The sequence below is a fragment of the Uloborus diversus genome, chromosome 3, assembly GCF_026930045.1.
Source record: "Uloborus diversus isolate 005 chromosome 3, Udiv.v.3.1, whole genome shotgun sequence".
Classification (NCBI taxonomy): domain Eukaryota; kingdom Metazoa; phylum Arthropoda; class Arachnida; order Araneae; family Uloboridae; genus Uloborus; species Uloborus diversus.
In genome coordinates, this window is record NC_072733.1 from 10,667,832 (window position 1) to 10,681,047 (window position 13,216).

A 13,216-nucleotide genomic window follows, 5' to 3' on the forward strand; every position below is an offset into this window, starting at 1 on the left:
AGAGAGGTTGAGCTAAAAGCAGAGTAAATATTTTCACCATTTCGTTTTGCCCCACTATTTCACTTCGCCCCATGTTCCTCTACTTATGACATCTAAACTATGCTTTTAATTGTGTTATCAGTTGAAAAAAAAAAAAAAGACAATAGTTTTAAAGCAGTAAAATTTGAAATTTGGAACAAAATATTAAGTTAAGCTAAAACCAACTTGGTTCTAAACGAATGATAATTTTTGATACAAATATGTCAATATCACCCATTTGAAGGCTCACTTTAGTTTCGGATAATATATTTTTAAAATGTCAATTTTTAAGTGCTTATTTATAGACAAACTGCACATTGTTTTATACATAACACCATTCACACAAAATTTCCTAAAAATTAATATAAAAAAATTCCTTACCTTTGTAAGAATCACGTTCAAAATCCCGCACACTTGATTTATCATTTACAACTTCATATCTGTCATTTGCTTCATTGGTGTAATTAGATTTAATATCTTGATTATTTTTTCTTGGTGTGTGTGATTTCACAGTCTTGCGAATTCTGTCGATTTCGCAAATGAGGAGGAACGTACCTTTCTAAAAGAAACACAGAAATGTTGCAATTTTAGCAAACATGCAACTTAAAAGTGTTTCAACAATGGATATAAAATACTGTAGAACAGCGGTAAACGGAACTAATTTGGACAAGTGCCTGTTCAGTTTACGAAAAAAAGATTACCTGAAATATCAATACAAATTTAACACAAAAAGATGCATGTTTTTAAAAAAAGTTTTAAGTGTTCAATGCTACGATCTACTAAATTCTTTGATTCAAAAGCAATAGAGTAAGGTGCCTCTGGATGAGATAACCGGGCCGTCAGTATGTAGAGCATTAATAATAGATGGAATAGATGGAGAGAGTGCAACCCTACTATCCCGATACGGCAACAATATCATGTGACCTGGGTAGCAATTTGGAGTTGACCGTAACCGCTGAAGAAGTTTTCATTAGCTGAAGCGATGAATGTTGAAAACATTTAACTGTATAAAGGAAAAATAAGATTTATAGCAATAATGCAGTATTGTAGCATGATAAACTGTGAAGAAAAAGCCACAACAGGAGGTCCATTCACTTTTCATAAGTATGTACGAATGTTTTTTACTTCTAAATAAAGAAAAAATAACCTATATATGCATTCAATGAGTACATATCCCACAGTTGCCTATATTTTTTAAAATTTTTGTACTGATTTTACTTATAAATGTAATAAAACATTGTATATCATGAGTGCGAATAACATTTTAGTTCCATTAAAACACCTTTTACTTAACTAGTAATTATTTTAACGGCTTTTAAGTATTTTGTGTACGTTTGCTTTGTTGGCGAGTAGCTTCTCTAGTTGGAGCCCGACTGATTAGTAATTTTATTTCACACACTATTCAATCAGAAAAAAAAAATTTGCACTTTAACTGGATTAATAAAAAGAATACACAAAATATTGACTAAGTCAAATGAAATACAGATTCAGTGTTAACTGTTCTTACAGAGTTTTTATTTTGGCACTTAATTGATTAAGGTCTATTTCAACCTTTTTAAGTTCATCACATTTTTCCTTGGCTTTGCGCCTCAAAGCATTACTTTTAGAGATACAAAAAAGGTCATTTTCCTTTTCTGCTTTTCCAGAGTATTCATCTGAAGATTTATTCAGTTCATGAATGTCAATTTCCAAGCACTTTCTTTTTTTTCTTAGATCATCGATTTGATTTTCTAATATTTTTCTTTTCTCATTACAAATAAGCTTCTGCTTGTTTCTTTTCTGCTCATCTAAATAAGCTAAGTATTTTTGTCGAGCTCCAGCAACAGATGCCATTAATTCTTTGGTGATGATTACTTCTTTAATTCCACCCACAGATCTTATGTGATCATCAATTATTCTTCGCGCCATGATTGATTCATTTGATAAATTTTCCATCATTAGCCTCTTATTAAGCGAAAAACCTCTTTCAACACTGGCTTGTCCGTGAGAAAGAACCAAAAGCATTTTTACAATGCTCCATAACTGAGCATATCTGGGCTCTTTTGAAAAAAAATCATGATAAAAAACATCTACACGATCATTTAAAGGATCAAAATGATCCTTCTCGCAACTTGTGTACTTTGCAGTTGAGTCAAAAGTGCTGAATTCAGCAATAAAATTACTGTATTCTTTTAATACAATATCACATTCACTTTCTTTGAATCTTCCTGCATTGTTCAACAAGAGTAATATAATTATTGATTAACGTTTGAGGATCAAAACAAGACATATCTCGTACCAAGCCGAAGTTCAACGGACATTTATCTATAGTCAGGGTGCCATTTCGAAAAGCTTGTTCCGAGGTATGAATAAAATGTTTCGACTGTTTTTGATAGCTTATGTTATGTACATTTCAGATCCGATTGATGCCATTTTGCCAGAGTTGAGCATTTTGAGTAATTCAAGCTGGCATCCAATATGGCGCCCCAAAACATTGAAAATTTTGTTATGAAGCAACAATAACTTTTAATACATTATTAAACGGTCAAACCCGCTATAGTGGACCGTCTGCGTACCCAGGGTTGTCCTAAAAATGGTTGTGACTGGGCGAATATTCTTCGACCCCCCCCCCCCCCCCCCCCCGCCAAACACTTTTTTATATAGAGTAGGATAAACATTTCAAGACCTTCTTTTAAAACTTCGAAAATCGCATTGACAAACTGTTTAGGGCTTGTAATCGTGTGATAGAAAAGTACCGAACGTTATCATAACTTAATTTTTAAACATAGTTGAACAAGTAATCTTAAATGTATGTGTATCTTACGAAAGCAAATCTAATGTTTGAGCATTTAAAAATTATTTTTGATTAAAAAAAAATAATGATAATAATATTTTAGAAACTAAATTACAATGCATCCAAAATTTAGTTTATGGCCTCTTCTCATATTTTAGTGCCCCGGGGGCATCGCCCCGCTCGCCCATCTCTTCCGACGGCGCCGTGTGTGCACCCAGCTGTAAGTCCACTAAAACAGATGGTTTACCATAACCAAATCAGTATTTCCTTGTATAGTTTTCGACTGACTGCTGCCATCTTCAATTTATTTGATAATTCTAACCTTATTCTCAATGAAAAATGTTTTGCGTTTTACAGAATTCAAAATTTATACATATATTGTCTGAAATCGGTTGTAAAATAATGAAAAGAGTTACTGTAAAAACGGAAAAAATCATAGACTGTTCGACTTTCCGATTTTCAAGGGTTGATTTGAGGGAACAAAAGGGTTCTGACAAATTGCCTTTGCACAAAGAAGAAAGTAACAGAAGAATCAGTCGTGATGTTGTAGATAGGGATAAGTTAAGGAGAAAAAAACTGGAATTGTGTATACAGCCTTGAAATCCATCAGAGCATCCTCAAGGATTGGTAAACATTGTATTTGGAAAAATTGTAGCAGCTAAATCAGTTAATGTGGACAAGGCTTATCAGGGTTCATACCCTTTAGGCAGAAAAAAATTCAAGCACTTTTCAAGTACTTTTCAAGGTAAAAAATTTTGTTTTCAAGGCAATATCATAAATTTGTACTAAAAATATTGTATGCAGATTTCATTTACTACAAACACATGGAAATAAGGCAATAATACAAAAAAGTATAGGAAAACAAAATTGCTTTTTCTACAACGAGAGACGCTTTGATGAAAGATCTACTGCGTTGAAAGTTTTTCTGAAAATGTTTGACAAGTATACCAAGAGGTTTAATTTTGAGGTTTTTCAAAGGTTGCAGCAGTCAGAGGTTTGTAGATTTTCTAGTATCAGCAAATTAATACTTAAAAAAAAACCTTTCACAAGTGCTTTTAACTTTTATGGGAAGAAACTAAAATACCCAAGTTCAATGGCATTGCCAGAGATGAGTTTTTGAAGTCACCCCCCCCCCCCCCGGTTTGAACATTTATTTCCAATATCTATACAGTGGTACAATATAAGGGCGGTTATGACAAAAACACTACCCAGAAAGTTATTTCAGTTTGCACTATTAAGTTCTAAAAATATTAGGTTTGCAAATCATTTATAAGTATGCAAATCAATTATTCGTATGTATTTATTAGCTGTTCAGCCAATAAGGCATTTCAACTGTCCGAGTAAATTTAAAAATTAGGAAGTAAGAAAAGTTTATGAAAGTCCACAGTCCAGTCTCTTCACCTCAAAATATACAAAAGCAGCTTAAGCAGTGATAAATACTCTGAATGCAAACTTGAGTCTATTCAGCTTTCATTGATTAACTTGCAATCAGGGCCGGATTACTAAATAGGCAAAGTAGGCAGTAGCCTAGGGGCCCCGAGGTTCTGAGGGGCCCCGGAGAAATATATTAGTTGAAAATACGTTAAAAAAAGTTAAATTTTCCTCAAAAAAGGCCCCTCCCCCTTCCCTGTTTCTATGCAATAAAAGTATATGCGTGTGCACGTTTGCGAGTGAAAAATTTAGACACTGCAGATCCCCCCCATACCTCTCCCCCCCGTTTTTTGACCTTGCCATGGCTCTAGGGGGCCCCATCACTTCTAATGCCTATGGGCTTCCGAATCCTTAATCCGGCCTTGCTTGCAATCGACAATAAATGTGCAAGTTGAGATTTATAGAGCCATATTTCGAAATTGAAAAGATTCACAAGAAGTTGACATATATTATGACATAAGTAGTTGGGAAAAAAAGGGTTATTGTTGAAATTAGAATTTAAATTTAGAAAGGCAATAATATTCAGGTGTAATTGTGATTTGTGAATTCATAAAAAATCACCTGAAAGTTTCAAAGAGCAAAATGGAGCGAGGGGGGGGGGGAATAATTTTTAAAACTAAGACCCCTATTACTTGAATATACATATGTACAACAATAACTTTTGCTATGCATACAATTCATAAAATAGTTTATTAAGCCAAAATATTCTGCATAGAAATACCATGCCCAGGGCCTGTTGATAACCAGCAACAGGCACTGGGCCTAGCTAGGCTGGTACTGGTCAATTTATTAGATCCAAATGAAGATGAATGACCCTCCTTAAGCTATCTACCCCTTTGCTGATTAAAGCCTCTTTCAGTAAGCTCCAAGTACCCACAACCTTAATAAAGTAGTAACTTTGAACATTTGAGGAAAAGGGGAAAATTGGAGATATAGGGAGGTAAAAGCATAAAAACGAACACTATTAAATTTCAAGTGAATAATCATAACACAACCACCCCTGTTATACACCTTATTTATTTTAGCAGACATAAAAAAATGATGTACTTATAAATAAAATTATATAAATCAACTTTATATTTAAAATACAAACTTTAAGTTAATTTGTTAGATGCTCAACTGCTGAAATTTAAATTTTTTTAAAAAAAATCTGTAATGACCAAAAATTAGGTAAAGATAATCATTCAAAATTGCAAAAATAAATAAGCAAATAATTAAACAAGACCAAGATAATAAATTTTTATTAACTCTTTAGTTATTAAAATAAAAAATAAAATAAGCTAATCTGATGTAGCAGTATCAAAATAACTACTAATTGCCAAAAATATAAAAATATTACAAAATGCAAAAGGATTGAGATCTTAAACAAGGGAAGCAAATTTTCGCGAATTAAGTTTAATGTTGTCATGTTTCCCATAAAATAAACTTATATTTTACTGAAATTAAACATAAAATATGCTAATCTACGGTAGCAAATATGAAAATAACATCCGATTAGTGAATATGTTTAAATATTTGCAAGATGCAAAAAGATTGAAATTTCAAACACGAGAAGCAATTTTTCGCAAAGTCCGAGTTCGTTCGACGTGGCATGTTTCCCATGAAATAAATTTATTTGTTTTTGATTAAAATTAAACAAAAAATATACTAATCTAAGGTAGCATATGCGAAACTAACATTTGATTAGCCAAAATATGTAAATATTTGCATGATGCAAAAAGATTGAAATTTCAAACACAACAGCAATTTTCCGCGAAACCCGAGTAAGTTCAATGTTGTCATGGTTTCCAAATTAATTACTTTGTTAATTAATGAAATTAAACAAAAAATAAACTAATCTAAGGTACCATATGTCAAAATATCTTTCGGTTGTAAAAAACATCAAAATATTTACAAGATGCAAAAGGATTGAAATCCCAAACACGGAAGCAATTTTTCGCGATGTTGCATACTGAACACATGTTCAGAAAATTGCATTGGTGAAATACTTTTTTAAAAATTCTAAGCACAATTCGTTGATTTTTGAGAGAATTTAAGCACTAAGAAACTTTTTCAAGGTTTTAAAACTTTTTCAAGGTTTTCAAGCACTTGAAAATGAACTTTTTTTTTTCAAGCACTTTTCAAGGTTTTTCAAGGGCGTGCGAACCCTGCTTATGAAATGGCTAAGATAGTTGTACATAATTTTCAAGACAGTCTCCCAAGTGGATTTCATGTCAGTCAAAAAAAAAAAATTGTTGTACGCATGGATGAGGGTAAAGAGAGTGGCAAAATTCCAATCGCGTTACAGATGGACGCTTCTCTTTTTTATTCCAAAATCATTGCTCTCCAAGCAAACAGAGATATAAAAATGACTGATGTATTAAAATACGAACTTTCTTCTGTGCCTTCTTAAGTTTAAAGACGATGGAAACATGAGAGAGGTTGTTGGTTTGGTTGTTGGTCTACTTTAATGAACACTGTGAGTGTATTGCAATCTAATAGAAGAAGTAAGCCACCGACGCTAATAATCGTTGACGGTTGTGCTTTACTGTGGGTTGTGCATTGGCCTGTAGGAGGGTCTGTGTGTGATTTCCTGAAAAATTTCCTTGAAAAAAGCGCTGACATGTTGAAAGATGCTCATATGCTCATGTCCACCTAGTATTTAACAGATACTATGACTACAGCATCAAGAGTGCAACAAGGGCCAGTCGTGGGAAGAATGTATCAAGGAAGTTTGTGCTAACTGAAACACGACACCACTTCCCTCACAAAATATAACGCTGTCCAATTACGACTCCAAGCGCCAATTGATATACAGCTTTTATGTAACTTCATTTCTACAAATGTTTGTAATGTCCCATTTGAGAATCGTTTGGTTGTTACTGGACAAAATACTAAACCATTTCAAGTACATAGGGGCAACCCCAGTCAGAGAACTGATTTAAAAACAAAACACGAAGAAGCAGACATTATAATGATCCAGCAGCTAGCATCTGAAACTAAAATGAAAAAAAAAATTAAACTGTTAGTTATATATAACGACACTGATGTATTCGTGTTACTGTTATACTTCTACCATCGACTAGGTATGAAAAATGAAGTCTGTATGGTATCGTTAAAACCAGGAAGGGCATCAGTAGACATCAAAGAAACAGTTTAAAAATACAAGGATATAATTTTAAGTTTGCCGGCTGCTCATGCCCTGTCTGGCTGTGATTCTGTTGCTCCATTCTATGGGATAGGAAAGAAAATAGTTCTGAAGTGTCTTCAGACTGGTAAACTGTTACGAAAATTGGGCCATAAAGAGAGTTGTATGAATGACAGAGGTGATTAAAGAATGCACATCATTTATTGCTTCTTGTTATGGTGTTGAAGGTGCTACTACTATGAAAGATGTAAGAATTTCTCTTTGGGCAAAAAAAAAAAAATTGGTCAAGCACAGCTACGAGCTCCTTCATTTGCTTCATTACCACCCACTAGGGACTGCTATGCCGAAAATGTAAAACGGGCTCACTCTTAAACTATTTTGTGGTTATCTGCAAACAGTCCATTATTTCTTCACCCAGATCCAACATCATTTGGTTGACCAAAAGACGAAATCAACAAAGAGATTTTTTTCTGATTGCCATTCCACAAAATACTCCAATTGCTCCAGACTACATTATAGCAATGACGAAGTGTTCATGCCGATCTTAACAATCCTGCATAACTGAGATGTAGCTGTAGGACAAATAATATTTCATGTAGTATAATGTGTCAATGCTTACGTGAAGGGGAAAGGTGCTGCAATCCAAATACCAATATAGCTCGCATTGTAAGTGAAAGTGACTCTGAAGAAGAATTTTAGCTTGATTTGTACTTTACAACTATGTAACCTTGAGCTCAGGTAACAATATCATATATATCTTTTTTATATCAACTTCAGTACTATCTTTTAAACTGCAACTTTAGAAACTAATCCTTAATGTTAACATTTGAAACATAGTTTCTTGATTTCTTATTCAAAGCATTACAATATATTTTTGTCAACTTGATTCAATAAAGCTTTAATTCAATACGCTTACATGCATTTTTTACCAAAAATGAAGTTGTATTCTTATTCCTCGACCTAAAAAACATATAAAAAGATATATCACATGATAAAATCGCTCAAAAACTAAATTTTCACCTTTTTGAGCGCCATCTTGGACGCCATCTTGAATTACTCAAATTGCTCAAATCTGACAGAGTGGCATCAACCGGATATAAAATCTACACAATATAAGCATTCAAAAACAGTGAAAAAATTTTATTCATACCTCAAAACAAGGTTACCCTTTTTTTGAGCATTTGGCGCCTAGACTACTATCAGCTTCTTGATCATCTTTACCAAAAACAACTTACAGTTGCAAAGGAATTCCATTATTTTTTTTCGCTATTAAATTGCTGTTTCTTTTTGCTACTAATTAGCTTTTTCAGGGTTCATACCCTTTAGGCAGAAAAAAATTCAAGCACTTTTCAAGTACTTTTCAAGGTAAAAAATTTTGTTTTCAAGGCAATATCATAAATTTGTACTAAAACTATTGTATGCAGATTTCATTTACTACAAACACATAGAAATAAGGCAATAATACAAAAAAGTATAGAAAAACAAAATTGTTTTTTCTACAATGAGAGACGCTTTGATGAAAGATCTACTGCGTTGAAAGTCTTTCTGAAAATGTTTGAAAAGTTCGGTCATAAAGAGAAGTAGATACCAAGAGGTTTAATTTTGAGGTTTTTCAAAGGTTGCAGCAGTCAGAGGTTTGTATATTTTCTAGAATCAGCAAATTAATACTTAAAAAAACCCCTTTCATAAGTGCTTTTAACTTTTATGGGAAGAAACTAAAATACCCAAGTTCAATGGCATTGCCAGAGAGGAGTTTTTGAAGTCACTCCCCCCCCCCCCCCGGTTTCAACATTTATTTCCAATAGCTATACAGTGTTTTATTACAATATAAGGGCGGTTAGGATAAAAACACTACCCAGAAAGTTATTTCAGTTTGCACTATTAAGTTCTAAAAATATTAGGTTTGCAAATCATTTATAAGTATGCAAATCAATTATTCGTATGTATTTATTAGCTGTTCAGCCAATTAAGGCATTTCAACTGTCCTCGAGTAAATTTAAAAATTAGGAAGTAAGAAAAGTTTATGAAAGTCCACAGTCCAGTCTCTACACCTCAAAATATACAAAAGCAGCTTAAGCAGTGATAAATACTCTGAATGCAAACTTGAGCCTATTCAGCTTTCATTGATTAACTTGCAAAAGACAATTAATGTGCAAGTTCAGATTTATAGAGCCATATTTCGAAATTGAAAAGATTCAAAAGAAGTTCACATGTATTATGACAAAAGTAGTTTTATTTTGGGAAAAAATCGGTTATTGTTGAAATTAGAATTTAAATTTAGAAAGGCAATAATATTCAGGTGTAATTGTGATTTGTGAGTTCATAAAAAATTACCTGAAAGTTTCAAAGAGCAAAATGGGGCGGGGGGGGGGGAATAATTTTTAAAACTAAGACCCCTATTACTTGAATATACAAATGTACAACAATAACTTTTGCTATGCATACAATTCATAAAATAGTTTATTAAGTCAAAATATTCTGCAGAGAAATACCATGCCCAGTGCCTGTTGATAACCAGCAACAGGCACTGGGCCTAGCTAGGCTGGTACTGGTCAATTTATTAGATCCAAATGAAGATGAAAGACCCTCCTTAAGCTATCTACCCCTTTGCTGATTAAAGCCTCTTTCAGTAAGTTCCAAGTACCCACAACCTTAATAAAGTAGTAATTTTGAACATTTGAGGAAAAGGGGAAAATTGGAGATATAAGGAGGTAAAAGCATAAAAACGAACACTACTGGATTTCAAGTGAATAATCATAACACAACCACCCCTGTTATACACCTTATTTATTTTAGCAGACATAAAAAAATGATGTACTTATAAATAAAATTATATAAATCAACTTTATATTTAAAATACAAACTTTAAGTCAATTTGTTAGGTGCTCAACTGCTGAAATTTAAATTTTTTTTAAAAAAATCTGTTATGACCAAAAATTAGGTAAAGATAATCATTCAAAATTGCAAAAATAAATAAGCACATAATTAAGGTAATAAATTCTTTAACTCTTTAGTTATTAAAATAAAAAAATAAAATAAGCTAATCTGATGTAGCAGTGTCAAAATAACTACTAATTGCCAAAAATATAAAAATATTTACAAAATGCAAAAGGATTGAAATCTCAAACAAGGGAAGCAAATTTTCGCGAATTAAGTTTAATGTTGTCATGTTTCCCATAAATTAAACTTAAATTTTACTGAAATTAAACATAAAATATGCTAATCTACGGTAGCAAATATGAAAATAACATCCGATTAGTGAATATATTTAAATATTTGCAAGATGCAAAAAGATTGAAATTACAAACACGAGAAGCAATTTTTCGCAAAGTCTGAGTTCGTTCGACGTGGCATGTTTCCCATGAAATAAATTTATTTGTTTTTCATTAAAATTAAACAAAAAATATACTAATCTAAGGTAGCATATGCGAAACTAACACTTGATTAGCCAAAATATTTAAATATTTGCAGGATGCAAAAAGATTGAAATTTCAAACACAAGAGCAATTTTCCGCGAAACCCGAGTAAGTTCAATGTTGTCATGGTTTCGAAATTAATTTCTTTGTTAATTAATGAAATTAAACAAAAAATAAACTAATCTAAGGTACCATATGTCAAAATATCTTTCGGTTGTAAAAAACATCAAAATATTTACAAGATGCAAAAGGATTGAAATCCCAAACACGGAAGCAATTTTTCGCGATGTTGCATACTGAACACATGTTCAGAAAATTGCATTGGTGAAATACTTTTTTAAAACTTCTAAGCACAATTCGTTGATTTTTGAGAGAATTTAAGCACTAAGAAACTTTTTCAAGGTTTTAAAACTTTTTCAAGGTTTTCAAGCACTTGAAAATGAACTTTCTTTTTTCAAGCACTTTTCAAGGTTTTTCAAGGGCGTACGAACCCTGTTTTTAGCCACAAAACCTATGTCAACTTTGCTTGCATCTTTGTGCAAGGATATATTCCCCACATCAGTCGCTAATAGGCTCACAGCAGATGTAGCAATGCTTTCCTCTTTGATTAATCGATGCAACAGTTCTTGTATGATTCTAACAAGATCAGCTGCTAGAAATGGTATCATAGGTTTGTCTGTCTGGTACATCTTCAGAAAGGGCTCGATATCTTTTATAATTGAAATAACAAAATTAATCTTGGCTGGAAGCAATTCATCTTTTAAAAGTTTTTTTAGATTCTCAAATGATTTGTTGTCAGGGTCAGGGTATTCTTTTTCAGCAACTTTCTTAATGAAAGAGTTCACAGCAGATATAATTTTCAAGAAACGCTCCAGCACAGGTCTGTTTTCAAGCCATCTGAATTTACAGAGTTTAAGTGGAAATTTTGTTTCTGTGTTCAAGGATGCAAAATCCTTCCGACGAGCAGGAGAGTCTTTAAATAAGTGGTAGCATGAAGAAGCCGCCAATTCTACCTCTGGAAATAAAGTACAACCAGCTCTATATGCATTATGCAAAATATGCAGTCCACAAGTTCCAACATTTAATGGAACTGTATCATAATCATTCTTCATTATTTCAACCATTTTGTTAAATAACTTCAAATTAACATTAGGTCCATCCATTGATAGCTGAATTAGGTTAGTGGCACCTAGACTCGTGCATTTCTCATTAATTTTGTCGAACAATATCTCTGCAGTTGCGTGGCCTAAAAAATCTGAATGAAGAAAGTGAGTGGCAACTTTGTTGTCATCCCAAAACCTGACATGACAGTCTAGTTGCTTTGCTTGATTTACACCATTCAAACTTTCATCAAACAACAGAACATATCCATCGCAATTTTTCACTCTGGTTTTCAAAAGAGAAGAAAAATATGGAGCAATCCCAAATGTCGTTACATAGGCTGTTTTTTTTTCTCCACGATTAAATTTCTTTGCTATACTGCTGTCTGGGAACATACTTTGAAAGAGGCTAGATATATTTTCACAGGATTTAAAAGATTCGAGTCCAAAACTTACTGACTTAGAACTGCAAATATTCATATTTGTAGACTGTTCAATAGAACATACTCTTGGTGGCAAAATATTCAGCTGTGAAGAACTTTCAGCTGTGACGAACTGTGAACCAGCAGAATCATCCAGGCGAGAAATAGGCATTTACTTGATTTCCAACAGCATTAATCACTGCATCTTTGTGTTTTTTGCCTCTTATGTGATATTTAAGAGCAAACTCTCCCATGTTCGAAACATAGAAAACTCGATTGCATGGCGAACAGCGAGCTTTGAAACGAGATTCGGGAACTTTCAAAATCCAATCTTTGTACTTCGCATCCCAGAAGCCAATTATCATTAAACACACATTTACCACCCGGGATATTATTAATGCTTAATATACTACTAAATAACAATAGTAATACTAGTTAACATTAGAGAAAGCACGCTTAATAACTGTTACCACAAAACCTTGCACATGCTTTTGGACGTTATGATTTCTCTAGTTGCAGTTACGATCAGTAAACAAAATGGGCAAGTTCGAACAGAGTAACCAACCAGGCTGTTCGAACACACCCCATGTCTTTACGAAAAGCATTGATCATTAAAAACTAATTTTGGGAACGAACAATGCAAAATCCCAAAAAGAAAGGAAAAAAAAAACAAAACATACTTGCAGCATGTTTTCAATTAGTACACAAAACTTAAAGCAAAAAAAAAGGGGGAGCTCTTCAGTTTTATAGCTCAGTGACAACGCAACTCTCATTCACAAGCGACTTGTGTGAATGATTCTCATTCGCAAGAAGGTTTTCTGTATAATACGAGAATTTTGATTGGCTGCCAGCAATTCAATATGGCCGCCTAAGCGTAGTCCACGTTGAATAAAAATTAGCGATTGTTTATGTTTTATTTTGAGATTAAC

At 33.0% G+C, this 13,216-nt stretch overlaps 1 protein-coding gene across 1 annotated transcript in view; it reads right to left on the reverse strand.

The window, feature by feature from the left end:
• The window catches only part of LOC129218223 (ATP-dependent RNA helicase DDX3X-like), a 120,021-nt gene that overhangs the window by 76,974 nt on the left and 29,831 nt on the right, over positions 1 to 13,216 (reverse strand). The window contains 2 exon segments of the mRNA XM_054852444.1: positions 400 to 520; positions 522 to 577. Coding sequence (XP_054708419.1) covers positions 400 to 520; positions 522 to 577 — 177 coding nt within the window.